The 25,517-nt window shown below is 41.0% G+C and overlaps 1 protein-coding gene across 2 annotated transcripts in view; it reads left to right on the top strand.

Annotated features, from left to right (window-relative positions):
- CFAP61 (cilia and flagella associated protein 61) overlaps nucleotides 1-25,517 on the top strand; it is a 494,837-nt gene that overhangs the window by 49,517 nt on the left and 419,803 nt on the right. For both annotated transcript variants that reach the window (XM_073628153.1, XM_073628152.1), the window contains exons 7-8: nucleotides 1,354-1,486; nucleotides 11,580-11,733. In XM_073628153.1, coding sequence (XP_073484254.1) covers nucleotides 1,354-1,486; nucleotides 11,580-11,733 — 287 coding nt within the window. The remainder of the gene's footprint in view (nucleotides 1-1,353; nucleotides 1,487-11,579; nucleotides 11,734-25,517) is intronic.

Here is a 25,517-nt window from a genome sequence, read left to right as displayed (position 1 = left end):
ACCACATGTCAGTAACAACCCATGCAATCCATACACACAAAGAAACCAAAACAAATAAGTTCAGAAATTAAGATATGTGTAATAAAATAGAATGACACAGGACAAGAATGATTGAACACATGAAGAAAGGAAGGTGCAAAGAAGCATGGAAAGCCAAGACACCAGCTGAAATCTATCAGTAACTAGAAAGCAATCCTGCTCGTTGTCAGTGCAAATTAATATAAGCTGATTCAGTCTCAACTGATGGCCTATAAAAAAGTGTCTCATTACCAAGGTGTCACACAAGAAACATCTCATGATGGTAAAAGACCTCTCAAGACCTTTGCAGCCTTATTGTTGCAACACATACTGATGGCATTGGTTGCAGAAGGATTTCTAAACTTCTGAATGTTCCAGTGAGCACTATTGCGGCCATAATCCGGAAGTGGAAAGATCATCATTTCAGGATAAACTGACCACAACCAGGTGCTCCTCGTAAGATTTCTGACAGGAGTGAAAAGAATTATCAGAAGAGTCGTCCAAGGGCCAAGGACCACTTGTGGAGAGCTTCATAAAGACCTGGAATTAGCAGGTACAATTGTTTCAAAGAAAACGATAAGTAATGAACTCAACCGCCATGGCCTGTATGCACGCTCATCATTCAAGACACCATGTTGAAGCTCGTTTAAAGTTTGCTGCACAACATTTAGACAAGCCTGTGAAATACTAGGAGAATATAGTCTGGTCAGATGAGACCAAAATTGAACTCTGTGGATGCCATTATACACACCGTGTTTGGAGGTCAAATGGTACTGCACATCACCCCAAACACACCCCCATACCAACAGTGAAGTTTGAAAGTGAGAACATCATGGTGTGGGGCTGTTTTTCAGCATACGGTACTGGCAAACTTCACGTCATTGAAGGAAGGATAAATGGAAAAATGTACCAAGACATTCTTGTTAAAAATCTGCTGTCATCTACCAGGGTGATGAAGATGAATCCCAAACACAAGATGATCCCAAACACAAAGCCAAGGAAACTTTTTTACTTTTTCCCTGTGTCATTCCATTTTATTACACATAACTTCATTTCTGAACTTATTTGTTTTGGTTTCTTTGTATGTATGGATTGCATGGGTTGTTACCGACATGTGGTGAAAATTTCATGTCAATAGCACCTTTAGAAATATATTTACCTAGAAAAATGGTGATGTGTTCAATACTTTTTTTACCGGCTGTATATATACTGTATACAAATAGGTACAATGGAAAATCAACCAATGTTGAGTTGGTTGGGGTGTCCCAGATTTAATGCTATGTTGTCATGTGAAAAAGCAATTTAAATATTTACCAAGTTTATTTGTTTTTTCAGGGAGGAAGATTATGATGACATGATGCCAATTTTTATGCATCACAATGATACCCTAAAAGCCACCTATGGAGAATATTTCCTTGCAGAATTAATCAAAGCTCAAGATGAACAGAACCATGCCGTCGTCTGTGAGGTCAGCTTGATTATCTGTTGTTGTTTGTTGTAATTTATATATCTGTCTGCTTCTTCTTGCACGTTTTTCATGTTTTCATTTTAAATAGGGGAATGTGCCCAAAACTACTGTATCTTTCTTGAAGATCTGCTATAATAAAGTAAAACTTTTTTTTTTTTCATTTTGGATAGAGTATGGGAGGGTTATAACCCCTGTCAGTTTTTTTTTAATTCCCTCCACCTCCTGTTCCATAGCCAAAACAGGAAGTGAGTGGAAATCCCTCCAAAGTGAGGGAATCCCTGGTTGTCACCAGTTTCCCTATTGGAAAATTTCTTCTCTATTACCCAAAATTTGGGATTTTTATTCACTTTCACTTCGGATGTTAATGGTAAATATGACAAGTAAAGAGAGTGAATCTCCCTAGGGCCTGATTCACACCTATGCATTTTTTTAGTGCATTTTCAGTTTTGCAGAAACACACTACAGTCCATTTAACATGGTTTCCTATGGGTCACGTTCACATCTTTGCATTTCATGGAAAGGGCCAGGAACCTTCTTCTGGTTTTTGGTTCTATAGACTTCAATGGATCAAAAACGTGCATTGAAAAAACGCAAAATGCACCTGGAAAATGCAAAATGCAACCTGCATAGGTGTGAACCGGGTCTAACAAAGGCACAGACAGCAATAAAAAGCTTCCAAACCAGCTCCTGAAAAGGCCTGTGTTTGTAATCACACTGAAAAAAATAACATTAAAGGTCCAGCTCACTTCTAGTCCATTCACATTGGGGTTGATTTACTAAAACTGGAGAGTGAAAAAACTGGTGCAGCTCGGCAAAAAAAAAAACACAATCAGCTTCCAGGTTTTATTGTCAAAAACTAATTGAACAAGCTGAAGTTAAAAGCTGGCTATCATACACAGCTGCACCAGATTTTGCACTCTCCAGTTTTAGTAAATCAACCTGTCCATGTTAAATCAAGCCCTGATGAGCAAGACATTTTAGGACCCCTGAAAAACGTTGGATACTCTTTGGATTGTCCCCCTGACTTTTATTGGAATAAAGTTGCAGTGGTGTGGCACTTCCATTTCCATTTTTGTTATATACAAATAAAAACCTGAGAGGTGTTCTAATTCCTCTCCTCTCTATCCGAAACTATAAAAAAGTTTTGCCTTTAGTTATACTTTAAGGGGGTTTGGCCATGCTAGGTATGCTGACATGGCTACACCGTATTTGAACCTGGCATCACTTACGTTTTTAGTGTCCACAGTCTAGTGACTGGACATAATTTCTTGCAGGAAATTCAGTCATTTGTAGGTGGCATTATTATTACTTCTACCTTTCTTTGTTTGCAGTAGAATGGACATCTCACTCTATAGCAATGCTTCACCTGTTTATATCTGTAGTTTTAATGAACATTTTTAGATGTAGTTTTTTTGAGATGTAGTTTTTTTCTTACCTGAACCCGATCCGGTACAGCGATGTGCACGGGCGCTGCGGCTCCAGCTGCTGTCTCTCTCCTTATTGGACAGATTGATAGCAGCTGGAGCCATTGATTCCCACTGCTGTCAATCAAATCCAGTGACATGGGAGCAGGGGGCTAGGTGAAATCCTGATGTCAATGGACGCAGCAGCAGGACTCGGGAGCGAGCCCGCATAGGTGCCCCTATGGTAAGTGGCTTTCCGTGGGGGCACCCGATGAAGAGGAGGGGCCTAAGGTGCCAGCGGGGGACCCCAGAAGAAAAGGAGTGGGGCTGCTCTGGGCAAAATGATTGCACGGAGCAGGTAAGTATAGGCATGTTTGCTTTTTTTAAAAAAAAGAGGGTTTACGATCCCTTTAAAGTAGATATGAACCTTAAAGTGGAATTTCAGGCTTATTGCTAACTATGCTTAAACCTGCTCCCATACCCTTCTAAATTCTATTCTAGCTACCCTGTGAGAAGAAGAAATACAGTATCTCACAAAAGTGAGTACACATCTTACATTTTTGTAAATATTTTATTATACCTTTTCATGTGACAACACTGAAGAAATGACACTTTGCTACAATGTAAAGTAGTGAGTGTACAGCTTGTATAACAGTGTAAATTTGCTGTCCCCTCAAAATAACTCAACACTCAGCCATTAATGTCTAAACCACTGGCAACAAAAGTGAGTACACCCCTAAGTGAAAATGTCCAAATTGGGCCCAATTAGCCAGTTTCCCTCCCCGGTGTCATGTGACTCGTTAACATCCACCAGCTCCATGATGTTGTCATGGAGGAGTGGAAGAGGACTCCAGTGGCAACCTGTGAAGCTCAGGTGAACTCCATGCCCAAAAGGGTTAAGGCAGTGCTGGAAAATAATGGTGGCCACACAAAATATTGACACTTGGTTTAGACATTAATGGCTGTGTGTTGAGTTATTTTGAGGGGACAGCAAATTTACACTGTTATACAAGCTGTACACTCACTACTTTACATTGTAGCAAAGTGTAATTTCTTCAGTGTTGTCACATGAAAAGATATAATAAAATATTTACTAAAATGTGAGGGGTGTACTCACTTTTGTGAGATACTGTATGTTGCATCTCATTGCAGTTGATCTCCTTCAGCATCTTTACAACCAGTTCATGTCTAAAGGCATACAATTCAGCAATGCAATGGATCATAGCTGTGTATTGTGTTGTAGTCTCCATTGGAGACAGGATGATAACAAAGGAGCACACCTGAGAGAGAGGGACAGAAGGTTGTAATCCACGCGGCACAAATCTATTCCTAATGACAAAGTGCGTCCAACAACGATAACCTCAAGTGATCACTGAATGTGCGAACAGGCATGAATAGCTGCGGCCACCTACAGCCTAGTGTACGGCCTCACCGGTTGCTGCTATCTGCATGCAGCTGTCAATCCCAGCTTATTCCTGTTGCTCAGATTCCCAGCATGGCAAAACGCCAAATGAATGCATCTTATGCCCCGTACACACCATTGGATTTTCTGACAACAAAACCATGGATTTTTTTACGAAGGATGTTGGCTCAAACTTCTCTTGCATACACACGGTCACACAAATGTTGGCCCAAAATTCCAAACGTGAGAACGCGGTGATGTACAACATGTACGACGAGCGGAGAAAAAGGAAGTTCAATAACCAGTGTGGCTCCTTCTGCTTGATTCAGAGCATGCGTGAAATTTTGTGTGATGGACTTGTGTACACACGATCGGACTTGTCGGAAAATTTGAGAACCTGCTCTCATTCGCATTCATTTGGACAGTCCCCCACACAGCTTCATCTGAAACAGGCAACCTTCAACACTGGGATCAGCATCTAGGTTTGGCAGTTTTCATGCAGTGGTGTTGTCTTGGTTGTGTGCTCATTACAAGCATCTAATTTTGCCAGTACAGTACATTGCTTAACAGGAGTTTGTGCTTATAAAGGTATCTAAACCCAAAAACAAAAAATGTATAAATTGCTGCTTACCATTCCTTTAATGTGGTGGTTGCATTCACCTTTTTTCAAACTTGTTAAATTGCATACACTTTAACAGCCTCATAGCAGAATGGGTGACAGGACCTCAGCCCCAAAGATCTGTCTCTTTTTACTTAGTAAACGGGTACTTTCCTTTACTATACTCCCATACCGAGCCCCCTTATGGCGCATGTTGCACTATTTATGGTGCATCTCTGCCTAAGATGGCTACTGCAGTATCACTGAGATCCAGGACCCATGCAAGGCACAAGTTTCCCCAAGGTGTCGTTGGAGCTCTTACAAACCAGTTCCCTCCAGGGTTCCCTCTAGTGGCAGCCCCAGCACGACCTGAGGTTGAATGCAGTAATGACACAGCAGTGGCCAACTGACCACTCCATCATTCCAGCACAAAGAGGAAGTTACATAGCTTCTTGTGCAGCAAGGCCAAAAAAGGAAGAGACACTGACACCACCTTATTGCACTTGTTGGTAAGAAGTACAGTCCACTGTCTGGACCCGGTAACTGCGGGGAAAGAGTTTTGGACATGGCACTTGAACCCTGCTTACAGACAGCTTTACTTTAAGTAAACCTGTTGCCAGGCTATGGATATTCAAGTATTTACATGTGTGTAACAAGCAGTAAATGGGCTTTAAAACAAACCATCATTGACCTCTGTAGCGGAAGGCACCTTAGAGCAATTCATCCTAAAAGGTTCAGGGCAGAGTGCCAAGTGGTAACAAGCCATTATTAACACTGTAACTGTGCTTATACATATACTGTATATGCATTTAACTTCTATTATCTAAAATACGTGAGGAGCGCTTACAAGACTTATGTGCAGTACTGCTGCTTTTGTAGTTTTTGCTCTATGTTTTTTTTTTTACCAAATACATTCCTACTAATGACTTCTTAGCCATATATGTTTTGCATTTTGTTTTGGAGCTAATTATAACAGAAAATTAGCCATTTGCTTACTAGCTAATTGCAAACAGCAACACAGTAAATAATAGATTCATGTCACAAGCTTCCAGATCTGGAATGGGCAGAAAAAGACATTTTAGGCAATGACCGTAGATTCTTGCCTCCACAGTTGTAAATTGGATAGATTAGCCCAAGTGAGCCAAAGCTGATGCCAGTTTTTCCTGCCGAGTATAAAGCTGGCAAGTCCTATTTTCACATATGGTAGATGGATTGGTTAATAAGCCTTTGCTGAGTGTTGGCCTTGAATTACACAATAGCCAAAGAACTGCTACACCCAGCCTTTGTTCACATTAGGCACAAACCGCCAATCAGTTTATTTGAGAGACGGACATAAAGTCAACATTCTTGGGTTGCATTCCACATTTGAGTTGTTTCTATTACAACCAGATTGTTACTTGTTTGAGTTATAAACATATGTAATAGTATGAATGTTTGAAGTGATTTGACACATTTGTTCTGATGGCCATTGTTATCAGATTTTTGGTCCATTCTAATATGTTCCTTTTCAGTAGAGTAGCCCAGTTTTCAGCCAGTCATATTCCTAGGAAATAATGACATCACTGCAGCATGTGCCTTATACTGATGATATCACAAATGTTGAACTGATAGGGTACATTAACAGGCTATATATACTGTATGTGCTTGTTTGTTTACTATAAAATGGGAATGATCTTTAACAGAATGCCTAGTCTATGAACTTGCACCATATCCAATGGGAAAGTATAACCAGACAGGTTATGTTGAGGTAGGCCAAAAGGAAGCAAAAAGCTCTTCAATAAACCAGCACAAAACAGCCTCCTTAAAACAGAAGACATCTACATATCTCAGTTCCATTATGAATCCCTAAAATAAGTGGTTTATTCCTCATTTTAGGTTAGTGGGTAAAGTTATGCAAGTTATTCAGACTTTTTGGCCATCAACATTTCAGTTCACGGACTGGAATTTGTGATGGATGTGAGACATGCAGATAACTCCTAATTTAGGTAGGTCTGATGCGCTTCACACAGGTTTAATAAAGGCATACTTGGTCCCTTTGGCCTACCTCACCATAACCTCTTTACTTTTTTGTATTTTGTATGACCTCCATGATTTGTAAGGACAACGCCAAGTCTTATAGGCATGGAAGTTGGCGACATATTGCAATATCTGTCTTTTTCTATTCTCCAAGAGCGACCTCTTTTACAGTCTGGGTGCTGGATGGAGAGTGATGCTCAACTTGTTTCTTCAGAATTCCCCATAGGCGTTCGATAGGGATCAGATCAGGAGACATACTTGGCCACTGAATCACTTTCACCCTGTTCTTCTTCAGAAATGCGACAGTGGCTTTAGATGTGTGTTTTGGATCACTGTCATGTTAAAAAAGTGCACGACGACCAAGGGCAGAGAATGATGGCAGCATTTTCTCTTTTAATATAGAGCAGTACATCTGTGAATTCATGATGCCATCAATGAAATGCAGCTCCCCAACACCAGTAGCACTCATCCAGCCCCACAGAAGGACACTGCCACCACCATGTTTCACTGTAGGCACCATGCATTTTTCTTTGTACTCCTCACCTTTGCGACGCCATACAGTTTTGAAGGCCAGTCATTTCACTGGGTATATGTAAGGGTTTACAACCACTTTAAAACTGATATATTTTATCTCCGAGAGTCTCCAGTACTGTACAAAGGTTTCTGCACACACATTTCCAGCTCTACCCACTTGCAGCAGCCATTATGTTTGGTTTTACTCTTGCTGCTGAATTTTTAATTCTTAATGTTTTATGAAAACAATGAATTGGAAGGGAAGAATTCCCATAGGAACATCTACCTGTCTCCAAAAGGTATGCAAAGTAACTTGTGATTCAGCCAAGATCTACTGTTAACTGAAACACAAAGATTGGGTACACTGACCATATGGAGAAAAGGTTGTTTGGGGGGTTTCTGGAGTTACACTTAAAAGGCCTGTCCACTCAGATCATCTGATATTGCATTTATAGATAGTGTGTTCTGCTGAGTTGCCTGCTGGCTACTTGTATATTTCCATGCCATAGTTTCTGTCTCTTTTCCAGCCCTCTAGCGTTTTTAACTGTTTTTGTCCATCTTGGAGTGTTCTCACTTCATAGTATAAAGTAAAAGGGAATCCTTTTACAAATCCTTAGGTAAAAAGTAATACACATAATCATAGCAGCCGTGAAGGCCTGTCTAACTCAAATGCAGATATCTCAGGAGTTCTTTAAGGACTACAAGAAACCCCTAGGTGGTGTTAGTTTACAGCGTCTACCAAAGACTAGATTATTTTTTGGGTGAAATTACCCTTTACATTTAAAAAAGAAACAGTAATTATTCTACAATTACAGCTACCCTCCACTTTAATATATATTATTAGACTGAAAGCGTTTGTAATCAGTACAGTTATTTTGGCTTTTCATTGTATAGATACTATAAGCCTATTAAGTAAACCTAAGTATGTCTATTCTAAAAGCTGTTGTGCTATAGAAATACTCTGCTGCATTAGGGTCTGGCCCTTTAAAATGACTTGTGCCAGATTCAAAATCTCTGCTGCTACTTTGGGTAGCTTTACTAACACATGTGGCATAGAGGTAGTTCTAAAAGACATAATTCACCTTTACTAAAAACTGCCTATGCCTTCCCCACGGGTCCCTTGTATTCAAGTAGGCCCACTGAGGGAAAAAATCCCCCTATATGCGGACGATGCCCTACTATATCTACCTGATGCCTCAGGCTCCCTCGATTCGGCTCTAGACATTATAGACCGCTTTGGGGCTTTCTCAGGCATCAGGATCAATTGGAGCAATTCCATGTTGTTTTCCCTATCCCAGTTGCCCCCCCACTCTCCCCCGGTCCAGTCCCCCCATCTTTGGTAAATTCTAAATTCCGCCATTTGGGGATTAAAATTCAGAATACTCTCTCCTCCTATCTGGATGATAGTGTGTATCCAGTGTTGCACCAACTGACTCTTAAATGTCAGGCATGGAAGTCATTACCACTCTCCCTGGTGGGCAGAATAAACCTTATAAAAATGACTTTTCTCCCTAAGTTCTTATATGTGTTTCGTAATACCCCAGTCCCTATCCCTAACTCTCTTTTTGCTAAACTAGCTTGTCAGCAATTTCCTTTGGGCTGGATCTACCCCTAGAATAACTAAATCTACCCTGCAGATGCTGCTGTCACTGGGGGGGTTTGGCTCTGCCCTGTTTTCGTCAATACTATTGGGCGGCAGTCTTAGTAACAGTTAGCTGGTGGTTTAAGCAGGTAAAAATGAATCCAACAGTCAATCTGGAGGCAGCCATAATAGGCTGATACTCAGCCCTAAGCAATTTAGTATTTAGAGGCCCGAAAGCACATGCTAGCATGACCACCCCAATATGTACTACAGTCAAAGTGTGGGGTCAGATGACAAAGCTGGTATGAAACCCACATGTAATTTCCCCCCATGCCCCACTTTGGGGTAATCCTCGATTACCACACTTTCGCCTGATCCCAATGTATGGGCTAGATTTAGCATAATTAAAATACAACATATAATGCCAGGAGACCATTTGTTGTCATATAACATACTAAAAGCCAGGTTTCATCTACCCTCATGGATGTTTTTCTGCTATCTGCAGCTACGACATGCAGTCCTATCACATTTCCCAAATGTCCCAAATGTCACCTCCCATCTTCCTGATTCCTAGCAATGCTGATAGGGTCTTGTCGTCTCTTTACCTCAGAATCTCAGCCAGTGGCACTGGTAAAAATACACAGTTAGTTACCATCTGGCAGAGAGATATACCTACCCTCAAAGATTGAGATGAAGGGTTTCAACAGTACATCCCATTGGTGATATCTGCTAAGGATAGATATATCCAACTCAAGTTTCTTCATAGAGCATATTATACCCCTCAGAGACTCTCTAGGATCTACCCTACACAGTTTGACTGCTGCCCTAAATGCTTGAGTGACATGGGGACCTTTATGCACATGGTCTGGTTATGTCCTCTGATCCAGGAATTTTTACCCCCCCTCTTTACCCCCACCCCCTTCTTGTTCTCACCCACCACATACTATTTGCCCCTCTTCTCACTTCCCCCCCCCGCCCCGTCTTCCTAGTACTGCCCCACTTATCCATTACTCCTATTCTTGTTCTCTAAAGTTCTATCTCATCAGACCTGATGGTCTGATCCCTTTGCGGATGTATGGTATGCACTGTTAAAGAGCCTTTATGTATATTGCTGTTTGTTTTATGTAATATGGTAAAATGTGTGCCTTGCTATTTTCTTTTGTATTTGTATCTGATAAATATAAACTTTTCTTTTAAAAAAAACAAAAACTGCCTATGCAGGTAAGGGGTCTTTGTAGATAAAAACAAACTGCTGTGTAGCTTTGACCAAAGTTGAACAATGTTCTTTATATAAGTGTAGACCATTTAGGTACCTCCAGAAACCTGGCCAAAAAACTCCCAGAAATTGTACCATCCTGTCCTGCCTTGTTGCTAGGACATTGCTAAGAGACTCCCAGCTGTTACTGTTCCTTTACAGGAGTGAGCTCTCAAACACTGAGCTCAGAGCTACTGGGTCAGGGGGGAGAAAACACATGTGAGGGGGTATGAAGCAGAGAAAGAGCTTGGGTGGATTCTATAGCTAATAGCAGGCTGTCTGTTGGCCATGGATCCACCTGCTGCCAATTGCAAGGAGAGCAGACCTGATGTGGAACTAGTGGTTCTGAATCCCAATCAGGCTCCCCTTACCCAGCTAGAAACTCCTCAGCTGCTGCGCTGTCTGTGTGCAGAGCCGCTGATAATACAGTACAGCTGGCCCTGTTCAAAAGTGGGGCCCAGGCATCTGCCAACCAGGAGTGGCTGTGCTGCCTTAGTGACTAATGCCATGTGGATCCCCTGCAGAACTGTCAGCTTCCTCCCTCTGGCTGCGCTGCAGGGGGATCGGTTCTTGAATCTGTGCCCCCTTTCACCTCCTGTCAAATTTCCCACAGGAGGCACACAGGAGAATCGGGTTGAGAATGGAGAGCTGGGGGCTGGTAAATATGTCATACTGGTACTGATTGCTCCTGTGTCCATTCATAACTGAAGCGTAATAAACTGGGTTTACTATGCTTCAGATTGTGAATGAACAGTAAGTCTCAGAGCACTTCCAATTCATTCATCTGCAGCTGAGGCTGCAGAGCAACATACTGAGGAATCTCTGTCCTCAGTCTCATTTCCTGTCTTAAATGTGAGACATCAGGGGCAAATAATGAAATGCTAAAAAAAATGGTAAAAAATTAAAATGAAATAAAAAAAAAAAAAAAACATTAAAAAAAGGGCTTGTTCACATGTGCTTTTCTCTCTAAAGAGCAGTCAGCATTTGGATCACTCTTCAGAGAGCATTTGACAGGTAGTGAGGAGGCATATGGCCTCCCCACCGCCTGCTTTAACTCCACACTAATGCACTGCAACCACATGCTTTACATAGCATCGCGGCAGTCAGGTAGGCTGTATAGGGCCCTGTGATCTCGAACAACAGACTTGTCTGTGTGACAGCTGCAGTGGTGGGCAGGAAGCTCAGCTGCACTGAGAATGAAGTGTCCAACAGGTACATGGATCTATTGTCTGTACTGACATTTGTCATGCGGAGGCATGAATTCCCCTTAATATGTTTTTGTAGGTAGACTTAACAGCATTTGCCGTATTGATTCTTTCCCTAGGATCATGGAACTGCTGTGGGTTTCATGAGTGTGAGTTATGAGGTCAACGTCCAGTTGCTGCAAGATTCCTTTGACCTGGGACCTTTCCATGGTCTCTGCAAGCCGCATCCTGAAGATGTTCTAAAGGAAAAGGAGGAAACAGCCTTGGAGAAAGGTATGACTATCTGTTAGTCTAAAAAATGAACCCCAGGCAGATGTAGAACACACAAATTATTGAGGCTCTGTATTGGTTAACAGATCATAAAAATATGTATTTTCTTTCTTGCCCTTTGAAGCATTGAGGGGCACAAGAATTCTTAGATTGTCAGGTTATACTGATGCCTACAGCAGAAAGAGACAGTGACAACAGAAAAACTGTTGGCAATCACAGGAAAACACCACCCACAACCATCACGCCTCAGTTTTTTTGTTAGTGTCCTAAGGAGAGTGAATGTGATTTCTTCAGCTCTGCTGTTCTTTGCTCATTTGGAAGATTTTTGTACTATCAACAGATGCTGGTAGATTCGTACTAGATATGTTAAATCCTGTAAATCTCTCTAGACAGCCAACGAGGGCTGGTAGATCCATGCCATGTGGGGGAATCAATAGTGGAGAAGGATCTAGGTGTTCTGGTAGATCATAAGCTTATTAATGGCATGCAATGCCAAACTGTGGTTTAAAAAGCGAGCAAAGTCCTTTCTTGTATTAAGACAGATATAGACGCCAGAGAGAGAGATATCATTTTGCCCCTGTACAAATCATTAGTAAAACCTCATCTGGTGCAGAGAAGAGCAACCAAATTGATAAGAGGCATGGAGGAGCTCAGCTATGAGGATAGATTGTAGGAACTGAATTTATTCTCTCTTGAGAAGAGGAGATTAAGGGGAGATATGATCAACATGTACAAATACATAAGGGGTCCATAAAGTGAACTTAGTGTTGCGTTATTCACTTTAACCTCCCTGGCGGTATGATTATTTCGGATTTTAGGTGCTGAAAGCGGTACAATTATTTTGCATGGAAATTTGGCGTTTTATATTGTAGGCCTGTAATTCTTAACAATAACGCACTTAAATCTGTCCAAACAAGAGTCTAGTAGATATCCTGGGTATGATGAAGTTTGAAACACAAAAACATAAATTATAATATAATAAATAAATATAAATAATTAAAAAAATAATAATATATTAATAATAAAAAAAAATTTTCCCACGATTCACTATCGCTCAATTCTGCAAGTGTTCTAATTTACTATCACTGTTTTCTAGCTGGCTAAAGCCACTTTTGACGTAAAGGGACACTTTTTGGTTGCTATGGACAATCTCCAGTTTCCAGGTAGAAAGAACAGTATATATCATATAAAACTGCATGCAGGGCATGGGCCAAAGCACTGGGGACAAAAGGGATGTGAAATAATTTCATACAGTACTGTAATCTGTAAGATTACAGTACTGTATGTGTTATGGTTTTTAAATTTTTCTGAATTTGCCGACAGGCTCCGCCCCCGTGCGTCGCGCCGCTCGCAGGGAACGGAGCCTGGCACGGAGAGGCTTCGGAGGAGACAGAGCCCGCAGACACAGCAGGGGACATCGCAGGATCCTGGGGACAAGGTAAATAACACCGCACCAGGATCCTGCAATGTAATCCCGAGTGTGGCTCGGGGTTACCGCTAATGGGACTGAAATTTAACCCCGAGCCACACTCGGGATTACCGTCAGGGAGGCTATGGTCATCACAGAGGACAAGGGGGCACTCTTTATGTCTGGAGGAAAAGAGATTTATTCTCCAAATACGGAAAAGTTTCTTCACAGTAAGAGCCGTGAAAATGTGGAAAGGACTCCCTCAACAGCTGGTTCTGGCAACCTCAGTAGATTGTTTTAAAAAAGGCCTGGATTCTTTCCTATAGGTATATAATATAACTGGATACTAACATTTACAGGTATAGATGATCCAGGTAATATTGCCTCTCGGGGGTTAAGATAGGAATTCTTTTCCCCCGCTGGAGCAAATTGGATTATTCTTTGCGGGGTTTTTTTTGCCTTCCTCTGGATTAACTGTGGGTAAAGGATTGTGTATATGGGATTGTATGATTCCCCCCCTTTCATTGATTGAACTAGATGGACTTGTGCCTTTTTTCAACCCGACTAACTAACTATGTAACTGAAATTCCTGGTATCTCCAGTCAGCCAACGAGCGTTGGTAGATTCATGTTGAATATGTAAAACCCTGAAAGCCTCAGTTCAGTCAGCCAACAGGTGCAGGTTTATAATGTTCTCGCTGTGACAGCCTCGAATTTCCAGAGGTCTTTCCAGTCAGCCAATGAGCACTGGTAGATTAATTTCGGATTTGTTACAGTGGTTGTTAAGCCACGCTAACATCTTTATACTATCAGCGCTGTCTCCTAATCTTGTGTCCCCCTGTGTGTGTGATTTATAAAAAAATGCAGTATATACCTAATTTCAGAGCGCGGCTCAGCACTCATGTAACCGGTCGGCTCTCTCCTCTCCCCATCTGATAGCTACAGCGGACGGGGCTGAGAATCCTCCGCTGACGTCAGTCAGGAGGAGAGGAGGAGAGAGCCGGCCGGTTATGTGAGCGCCAAGCGGCGCTCTGAAATGAGGGTATATACTGCCTTTATTTTATAAATCACACACACAGGGGAAAACAGGATTAGGAGATAGCGCTGATAGTATAAAGATGTAGATGTTATTCCAGCAGCAGGAGGGGTGGGGGCACTGTCACTAGATGACAGGCAGGAAGGGAGGGGGGAGAGGAGGACAGAGGAGAAAGCGGATGATGGAATTATGTAAACTGACCACGGTGTCAGGGCTCAGCAGCCATGATATACCGTGGTCGATTTACAGAGGGGAGGGCATAGCCAGGCAAGACCAGCCAGGTATTTCAGGTGTTACACAGGTCCAATTTACACAGCACAAGCACTGTGCTGTATAACATGCTTTAAAGGGACAGGATCCTTTTTTTTTTTTTTTTTTTTTTTTTTTTTTAGGGTAACAAACACTTTAAATCCTGGAAGTCTCTCTAGTCAGCCAAAAAAGGCTGATAGATTCATGTCACGGACTGAAATATCTGGAAGTCTCTCCAGTCATTCAAGCAGTGCAGGTTCTCTCTGCAATAGTCCAGCAGGTAGCAGTGACTACCTGTCTGTGTTCCAGTTCATATAGGGCTTCGCTATTAAGGTCAGACCAGTATGTGTGGGGATTCCCTATGGAGCTATTGATCCAATGCTGAGGCAGTTTTCCTGCCCCTTATCTGCTAATCAGTGTTATGAGTAACTAGCAGACATAGGTTGAATTTCAGTTCCTCTGTTTGGTAATAAGGGTATTTTCTAAAGAAACAACAGCAGCAGCTGTGAATGGACTTTTTTTAGGGAGGTAAAATTCTAATTTTCTTTTGGGCTTGCTTAAGCCGACCATAGATGGTTGGAATCTCGGCTGGTTCAGCAGAATGTATGGGCAGGCTGAATGTAGATGTTTATCAAGTTTATCAACCGATCAATTATTGCAAGCAGCTGCTATAGCCACTAGCAATAATCATTGAGGTTCTCCTGGCGGGAACGGCTTTCCCTGCCACACCCACTGGGAGAGCACAATGGCTCAATGTGAGGTATCCCCCTGTCAACACTGTCTGGTGGTTGCAAGAAAGAAATTTGCTCCATCTATGGCCCGTCTTACACTTTCTATACATTGTAAGTTGGTCTCTTGGGGAGCCCTCTTCTTTGTTTCTCAGGCTATATTGAGAGAATTGTTTTTTTTTTTTTTAACATGTCTACCTTCTCCTTCTCCCTATCTATTAATGATGCAGCTCTAATGCAGGAAGGACTGCACACAAATAAGATCCGGCAGATTGTTACTTAACAGCAGTGAATTCAAATGCACCTTTCACAAAGTTCCTAACTACAATTCAGCCATTTGTCTGTGGTTTAACAAAAATGTAGACAGGTTGACAGTAATGCATATCCAGACTCTTGCCAGTCATCAGACTTGGCATTGCTCATTGCCTCCATCACCATGTCAGTGCCATACAGCACAGCTTCTCTGTGATTTAGAGAGTAGAGGAATAATGGATAGTCATTAACATCCCCCCCTGCTAAATTTGACACAGACACACTGGACTTCTCTGGTTCGGTCAGGATCCACCTAAGTATCATTATTAGATATGGATTCTATGAAGCTCTGAAGTTTCCAGGTAAATGACACTTTTCTGATGGAACAACAGATCGATCGTAATAGGGGTACACCGAGTAAACGGTGGGAACCATGGATATAGATTTCAAGCTTTCCCCACCCATATTGGGTTTCTCTTAGTTTATCTCAATCTCTCTATATTGTAAACTCTAACGAGCAGAGCCCTCTGATCCCTCCTGTATTGATTTGTATTGTAAGTGTACTGTCTGCCCTCATGTCGTAAAGCGCTGCACAAACTGCTGGCGGTATATAAATCCTGTAAAATAATAATAATGTGGTTAACTCGGCAGTGGAGCTGAAAGTTCCCCTTGCACATGACAAATTAGAACTGATAGCTTGGAGGCTGCTTGACAATTGATACTGTGAGATATTATGTAGAATTCTTAAAGTGCTCAGCATATCTACCATTATGGTTAATGAAGTGATAAAAGCTTAAGAGTGTATGTTTTTATATATGTTATTATAACATGTGTATAGTGGATTAGAATTCGTGTTCTGTTTTGTTTTTTGATTACTTTACTTTATTTATTTTTTATTTTCGCTAAATGCTGTTGGTTGTATAAATGTAAAAAAGGGTATAAAAAAATGTAAAAAAAAAAAATAAATAATTATTTTAATAATTAAAATAAAAAAGTGGTTCTAAAGGCTCAAAGTTTTTTTGTTACCTTCATGCATAGAACAGGCTCCAGGGGGCCAAGGCTCTCATGCAACATTGCTGGATCGAGATGGGGCTCAGGTATTAGGGGGGCTGAGGGGGGCTGCTGCACACAAAAGTTTTTTTATCTTAATACATAGAATGCATTAAGATAAAATACCTTCTGCATTTAGAACCACTTTAAGTTTTGCCAGTCAAATCTTCAGGTCTTATTTGTTGCCATCTTATCTGTTGACATCTGTGCATTAGATCCTTCAGGCGGCTCTGTTAGCTGCAGGCAGTCCCCAGTTTTTGTTGTTCTTTTTGGCTCCGTTAGCCTTTTCGCTCTATTTCCCACATCTCTGTTGGGCTGCCTTCTGAAGTCCTGGCGCTCTAAAAACTCCTGTGGCCCTCAATGGACTGGAAAGAAAATGGGATTCCTGTACTCACTGTAAAATCCTTTTCTTGGAGTCCTAGGAGGGACACAAATCCCTCCCCTCAGTTTATTTTCATGCTTTAGGTACTACTTTCCTATAAAGCATGAAGGCACGAAGGCTGTAGATGGGGTTATCTTGTACTGGCCATTTTTTGCTGCCAGTGTTTATTAACACTGTAGGCCACGGTATAGACCCAACAGTCAAGAATTTCTGTGTTATTTAGTGGACAGTAATAAAAAAATGTTATGGTGAGAACAAAAATGATATTTTTTTAATGCAAACAGTGTAAGTACCTAAATTTTGACCTGGTATCAGCCTCATGCAATTCTATGTACAACAGCATTCAGACTGGGGGAAGCCTTTGTAGCTTGGGTTTTACTACTGAGCTTGCTGATGGCACAGGGAATGTGCATTTTCAGCCTTATTATACTACAAGAGTATTTTTTTATTAAAATATGAGCAAGCTTATTTGTAACACTGATACTGATGAGTTTTATTAAGGGGTTTCACCTCAACCTTTTCGGGGATTTGTGTGTTTTGCTTCCAATTTCTGTTAGATGTTCAGAAAAGGGTGCCTGCATTGTAGTGAAAAGATAAAACGTTGGCAATGCTTAGCATTGATATTGTGCAGCTGGTGCTTGCTAGAGATGGATGATTAGAGCTGGCATAGATGCTTAAGCACTAGTGCCGTGCAGCTGGGCTTGGGTGTAGTGGCGTCGTGTGATGTGAAGGATAGGTTTAATACAAAAATATGGAAGCAGTCAAAAAAAAAGTCCAAGCCAGCTATTTAAATCACTCTTTCTTCAAATTTTAATTTCTAAATAATCTAAATAGGTCCAGTGTTTATTCTTCCTTTTTACCCCGAAGCTTGCGTTAGAAATGGCCATGCTCTGTACATTCCTCTAAAAAATAAAGCTTTGCCAGATTTACAAACACAGGTATGGTAGAATAATTACTTGATCCTTAACTTTTTTATTGATTATATTGTTTAGGTGCCTAAGTATGAGCTTCTCAGGGTAAACAATACCAGGGGTCCCCAGACTTTCTAAAACAAAGTCCAAGCCAGCTATTTAAATCACTCTTTCTTCAAAATTTAATTTCTAAATAATCTAAATAGGTCCAGTGTTTATTCTTCCTTTTACCCCGAGGCTTGCGTTTGAAATGGCCATGCTCTGTACATTCCTCTAAAAAATAAAGCTTTGCCAGATTTACAAACACAGGTATGGTAGAATAATTACTTGATCATTAACTTTTTTATTGATGATATTGTTTAAGTGCCCAAGTATAAGCTTTTCAGGGTAAAGAATACCAGGGGTCCCCAGACGTTCTAAAAAAGGGCTAGTTCGTTTTTCGAAAAATGTTAGGGTGTCCAGACCGTTGTGAATACAAAAAGCCCCGGCATCAGTGAGAGTTAACAATGTCCCAGGCTTGGTGGCCATTGGAATGAAGATATTAACTAGTACCTGTAGTAAGTGAGGAGATGTATAATGCCCCATGGCTGCTGTCAGTGGGACGAATAGTACCCCATCATTGATGTCAGTGGGAGGTATGCTGCCCTTCTTTCTAAAGGTTCTTACAATTTCACTTATTGCATTTGTATGTATTTTTGTACATGATTACTAACACTACACTGGAAGCATGTACTGTTTATAAAACATGTTGCTATGGCATTTCACATGCTTAGCAAAGTAAGGCTTCATGTACACCCTGCCTACATTTACCATGATTTTGCCGCAGTTTTTCTGCGGCAAGCAGTCAAAATGTTCCTATCCTGAATGCAATATTTCCACATTCAGTCAGGCAGGTTGAAGCCCACCTAAGCGCAGCAGCTCCTAAACTCTGCTAAAAGCCCTTGTGTACATTGACACATACGGGGTTGATTTACTAAAGGCAAATCCACTCTGCACTACAAGTGCACTTGAAATTACACTTGGAAGTGCAGTCGCTGTAGATCTGAGGGGAAGATCTGAAATGAGGGGAAGCTCTGCTGATTTTATCATCCAATCATGTACAAGCAAAAATGCTGTTTTTTTTTCCTTGCATGTTCCCCTCGGATCTAAAGCGACTGCACTTCCAAGTGCACTTCAAGTGCGCTTGCAGTGCACTTGTGGCGCAAAGTGGATTTGCCTTTAGTAAATAAACCCTCCAGGCTTTTATGGAGTTGAGTTTGGGAGCGTTAGCAAAAAAACAAGAGCTCCTAAACTCAAGTTTAGTAGTTGCTAGTGTACACAAACCCTAATCTTCTTATCTTGCATATTTAAACATATTTAATATAAAACAGTACTGGAAATAATATCAGTTTAACTGTACACGTATGAGGGTATCACTCGGCCCACTTTGCTCACCTCCCCTTTCACCAGTCTGCCAGTGTTGTGCAACGCATTAGTTAATTTACACAGAGAATTCCTTTATACAATTTTGTATATGGGTCAACTGAAACCAATACTGACATTTTACTCCTAGAATGACTTGACACTTTGGCTTAATATCTTATCTTTTAGAGACTGCAGAAGTGTAGGGTAACTTCCCATGCATATAAATGTGCAGAAAAATAAAGGCATGTGAAATAAATGAAAATACATTTTCTGAAAACTATAATCACATGTATTCTGCATATACAATCATGTGAAAAGTAAGTACACTCCAGCAAAATTGTTTACCTTTTTAATGTATTTGAACAAGGAAACATCTGATCTTCATTCAACAGTGCCTAAAATTAAAAGTTAATATATTCAAATAAAAGCTCAAGGAAAATTTCTGTTTTCATTTATTTATCAGAAATATCAATAGACGTAATGGTGTAGAGTGGAAAAAGCAAGTACACCCTTGGCTTCAAAATCTGGTATTGTACCCTTTAGTAGAATTTACTTCTTGTAGGCTTTTTGCAGAAATGCCCACCAGTCATGACATGGCAAAGTTTTGATCAATCCTGTATGCAAAATTATTTCAGTTGCAAGAAGTTTGTGGGTTTCCTTGCATCAACTGCCCCATTTTTAATCCCATTTCAATGAAATTTCAATCAGGGCTTAGGCTAGACCAGTCCTCCTTTTTTCATTCTGAGCCGCTTCTTGGTAGATTTGCTAGAGTGCTTTGGATCATTATTGTGTTGAAAGACCCCTTTTCAGTTCAACTTCAGCTTGTGGACAAATTATCTCAAATTCTCTTTAAACATATTTTGATTTAAAGCGGAGTTTCGCTAAAATTTTTTTTTTAGATGTCAGCAGCTGCAAATACTGCAGCTGCTGACTTTTAAAATAAGGACACTTACCTGTCCCGGGGTCCAGCGATGTCGGCACCTGAGGCCGAACCGTCCCTCGATCCTCGGGTGCTGCCGCCGCCATTCTCACTGAGGGAATCGGGAAGTGAAGCGTTGCGGCTTCACTGCCCGGTTCCCTACTGTGCATGCGCGAGTCGCGCTGTGCGTCTACACTGGTCCCCGTTGTGTTGTGGGAACTGTGTATTTCCCACAACACAACGGGGTGGGCAGGGAGTCTGCGGCTAGCTATACCCGGAAGTGGGTGCAGATACCTGTATTATACAGGTATCTGCACCCCCTCCCCCCTGAAAGGTGCCAATTGTGACACCGGAGGGGGGGGGGAATCCGATGAGCGGAAGTTCCACTTTAGGGTGGAACTCCGCTTTAATGCAGAATTCACATTTGACTAGATGATTGCAAGCTGCTCAAGCCCTGAAGTAGCAAAGCAACCCCAAACCACATTTCCACCACTATGCTTTACAGTTGGTATGAGGTTCTTCTTCTGTAATACTCTCTTTGGTTTGTGCCAAACATATCTACTGTTACCATTAACACACGTTGATTGTCCACAGCACTTGCCTGTTCTTTCCCTATATGTTCAATCCCAAACTGAAGTCTTGCTCTAAAATGATCTTTGTACAGCAAAAATTTTTTTTTGGTACACCTCCCACCAACGTTAAATTGGGGCCATACCTTTCTGATTGTAGATGCATGTACATTGAAAACACCTTTTGCAAGATTTATATGCAGATCCCTTGATAACTTTTGGGGATTTTTGAAGACTTCTTATATATAGTTACATAGTTAATCTGGTTGAAAAAAGACACAAGTCTAACCAGTTGAACAGAAAAAAAAACTTTAGTTAGACTTACTTTTAACCGTATTTCAAGACAGCACCTGGAGAGAGTGCAGCCCTACCCATCCCCCCAGTAAACACTGCAAATACAGAATCCCAATAGCATCACATGCTTGGGTCAAGGAATGAATATACTCCAAAGACATGCTGGTAGGTTAATTAGATCCTGTCTAAATTGTCCCTAGTATGTATGAATGTGAGTTAGGGACCTTAGATTGTAAGCTCCTTGAGGGTAGGGACTGATGTGAATGTACAATGTATATGTAAAGCGCTGCGTAAATTGACGGCGCTATATAAGTACCTGAAATAAATAAATAAATAAAAAAATATGATTGGCTTCCCAGTCCTGGGCAAGTTAGCAGTCATTTTAAAACCTACACCAATTCTTTATGAGTTACCAATCTAAAGAAGCAGATAGAGTAGACTTCTAGAGTTAAGGCAGTGATCCAGCTTTAGAAAAAAAAGTAAAAAACTAAGCCCAGTACTTGTAAATATTTTAGAACAGCCTTCCACTGCAATACTCCCCTTCAGTCTTTACTATCACCCTCAGAAAATCCATTCCCGCAAGCAGATGGCACATCTTTTTCTGGGTTGAGTGATGACCATTCAGTTCACTTCCTCTAAGCCCAGGACACACCCTACATTTCAAGTACTACTGTACTAAACAGTGCAGAACTCCTTTTCTACATACTTGTTTCATGTCAAGTGTCTCTGAAACTATTAAAACCATTATATATTTTCATTAAAGGTTTCTTGTAACTTTTTGCTACATTTAATAATAGTACAAGATTACAGTAAAAGGCAAAATTTGTATTTCATTTTTTGGATAGAATACAAGAAGGGTTTAAACCACTGTCATTTTTTTTGCAAACTGTGTCCCATTTGGGATATTTCCCTTTTTTTGATAGCTTTTATTGCAAAGCTCAAAAATCCTTAAAAATCCTAAATAAAGAGGAAAGAATAATCTTTATAAACATGTGTGACTTAATACCCAACATTAGTAACAGCACAACATGATATCTAATTATGAAATGTTAAACCTAGTAGGTTCTGACTGAACACTGATTCTTGCTGTAACGCGAACGTGTAGTATAAGCCAACGTATTCCTGTGACTTTGTTACAAGATTACAATCTACAGGCATGTGGAGCCCAATAAACTGTTATCATTTCTAGACGTTACCAAAATCACAGAAGTGTGACATTCAGCAGGGAAGGGGTTAGATGCATAATTTGTATTTACAACCTAGGGTGCCAATTATGGAAACCGTTGAACACAGCCCTGTCTCAGTCATTTGTTCCTGAGCCATTTACCCATCGAGCACAATAGGCCAACAGCTGCAAGGTAGCCACAGAAAACCTCCTGTGATAAAGCCAGTTTTGTTTCTTTTGTGTAGGGCTACAACTGAAAGGACACAAAACACACCCAGGAAAGTGTGTAGAGTAGTTCCTCTAAAAGAAGACATTTGTGGAATTTCCACTTACCTCCCTGTATCTGAATTTCTGTCATTTTTATATACAGTGCTGGGAAAAAGTATTTGCCCCCTTCCTGATTTTTATTTTTTTTGCATATTTCTCACACCTAAATGATTCAGATTATCAAACAAATTTTAATATTACACAAAGATAACCTGAGTAACTCCAAGATGCAGTTTTTCAATTATTATTTCATTTTATAAGGGAAAAAAAGCTGTTCAAACCTGCCTGGCCCTATGTGAAAAAGTAATTGGCCCCTCCCATGCTGAATCATGAATGAACTGTGATTAACCACAATTTTTTGGAAAGCTGAGTTAAATTTCACTTTCCACACCCAGGCCTAATTACTGCCAGACCTGTTAAATCAATAAATCACATAAATATAAGCTGTCTGAGAAAGTGAAGCACGCTAACAGATCACAAAAAGCCACACATCATGCCACAATCTAAAAAAACTCAAGAACAGATTAGAAACAAACATGTATCGGTCTTGGAAGGGTTTCAAAGCCATTTCTAAGGCTTTGGAACTCCAGTGAACCACGGCGAGAGCCATTATCCACAAAAGCAGATGATTTGGAACAGTGGTGAACCTTCCCAGGAGTGGCCGGCCTACAAAAGTTACTCCAAGAGCGCGACGACGACTCATCCAGGAGGTCATAAAAGAACCCAGAACAACATCTAAAGAACTGCAGGCCTCTCTTGCCTCAGGTAAGATCAGTGTTCATGATTCAGCAATAAGAAAAAGACTGGGCAAAAATGGTATCCATGGGAGAGTTCCAAGGCCAAAGCCACTGCTGACCAAAAAGAACACAAAGGCTCATCTCACATTTACCAAAAAATATATTGATTATCCCAAAGACTTTTAGGCAAATATTCTGTGGACTGATGAGATAAAAATGTACCTTTTTGGAAGGTGTGCGTCCCATTACATCTGGCATAAAACGAATACAGCATTTCATAACAAGAACATCATACCAGCAGTCAGACATGGTGGTGGTAGCGTGATGGTCTGGGGCTGCTTTGCAGCTTCAGGACCTGGATGGCTTACCACAATTGATGGAACCATGAATTCTCAGCAGTTCTGCAAAGAAGAGTGGGCCAAAATTGCTCCACAGCAATGTGAAAGACTCATTGCCAGTTATCGCAAACGCTTGATTGCAGTTGTTGTCGCCAAGGGTGGCACAACCAGTTATTAGGCTTAGGGGGCAATTACTTTTTCACATAAAGCCAGGCAGGTTTGGACAGCTTTTTTTGCCTTAATAAATTAAACCATAATTTAAAAACTGCATTTTGTATTTACTCGGGTTATTTTGTATATTAATAAAATGTTTGATGAGTCATTTAATTGTGACAAATATGTAAAAAAAATATCGCTGAGGGGCTGAGCCAGGTGCAGGCATGTAGGTGGATCCCAACTCCATTGTCGTGATCTTGCCTGAGCCTGGATCGGCTCTGTGACATCAGCCGACAGCAGGCTTCAGCCTGCTGGCTGCTGAAAATGGGTCACAGGAGCGCAGAACGAACTGCACTCCTGTGATTCCCATGAGAAGTACAGCCGAATGAGCTTTGGCTGTACTTCTCCTTTAAAGTGGTGTTCCACCCAAAAAATAAAAAATACATGAAAATTCCTAAAAAAAAATAAAAAAAAATATTTGGATTTTTTTTTTTTAACCCGCCTCTAAATGCCTGTTGCTAGGGGGTCCCTCGTAGTCTGCCTCTTTCAGTGCCTGGGCTGGTGATATCACTTCCCCCTCGGCACAGGAAGGACTCGGCTCTGCTCCCTCCCTCTTGTCAATCACCTGGGACCCATTACAGGTCCCAGGTGACTGAGCGGCCAATCACGGCGCATGCACAGTGGGTGCCCGGCTGTGAAGCCACAGCCCGGCGCCCACAGTTGCAAAGCCGGCGCCGCCGAATGGAGGGGGAGGCGAACGGGGCTTCGATCCCCGGCATCGCTGGACCCTGGGACAGGTAAGTGTCCAATTAAGAGTCAGCAGCTGCAGTATTTGTAGCTGCTGACTTTTAATTTTTTTTTTTTTTTAATGGGCCCTCCTCTTTAACCTTCCTGGCGGTATGATTATTTCAGATTTTAGGTGCTGAAAGCGGTACAATTATTTTGCATGGAAATTTGGCGTTTTATATTGTAGGCCTGTAATTCTTAACAATAAGTCCTCATGCACACGGACGTTTTTACAGCTGCTTTTTTGAGCTTTTTTTGCAGCTTAAAAAGGCCTGTCTATGTTAGTCTATGGCTTCATGCCCACCTAGGCGTTTTTGAGCTGCAAGTGGCATAGGCGTTTTTAAGCTGTAAAAAAAACCCAGGACCAGTGGGTTCTGAAAGACGTTTTTCAGCTGTAAAAACGCTCTAACGCTGAAAAACGCTCAAAAACGCTCAAAAACGTCATTCACCAACGTCTTTTAGCGTTTTTGATCCATTGAAAAAAAAAAAAAAAAAATTTTGAAAAAAAAAAAAAAACGCTCAAAAACGCTAACGCGGAAAAACGCTCAAAAACGCTATTGCAAAAACGCTGAAAAAAGCTGAAAAAAGTTAAAAAAAATCACTGCAAAGATACTGGCGTTTTCATAACGTTTTTTTAACAGCCTGTGTGCATGAGGGCTAACACACTTAAATCTGTCCAAACCAGAGTCTAGTAGATATCCTGCGTATGATGAAGTTTGAAACACAAAAACATAAATTATAATATAATAAATAAATATAAATAATTAAAAAAAAAAAATTATAATAATAATAATAATAAAATAAATTTCCCCACGATTCACTATCGCTCAATTCTGCAAGTGTTCTAATTTACTATCGCTGTTTTCTAGCTGGTCTAAAGCCACTTTTGACATAAAGGGACACTTTTTGGTTGCTATGGACAATCTCTGTATGCTCTGTATGCAAAAACTGTATGCAAGCCACTGGAGAAACCACTAGGGACAAAAGGGATGTGAAATAATTTCATACAGTACTGTAATCTGTAAGATTACAGTACTGTATGTGTTATGGTTTGTACATTTTTTTGAATTTGCCGCCAGGCTCCGCCCTCGTGCGTCGCGCCGCTCGCAGGGAACGGAGCCTGGCACGGAGAGGCTT

This window comes from Aquarana catesbeiana, linkage group LG04, assembly GCF_042186555.1.
Source record: "Aquarana catesbeiana isolate 2022-GZ linkage group LG04, ASM4218655v1, whole genome shotgun sequence".
NCBI classification, from domain to species: domain Eukaryota; kingdom Metazoa; phylum Chordata; class Amphibia; order Anura; family Ranidae; genus Aquarana; species Aquarana catesbeiana.
This window is presented reverse-complemented; position numbering and strand designations above follow the sequence as displayed.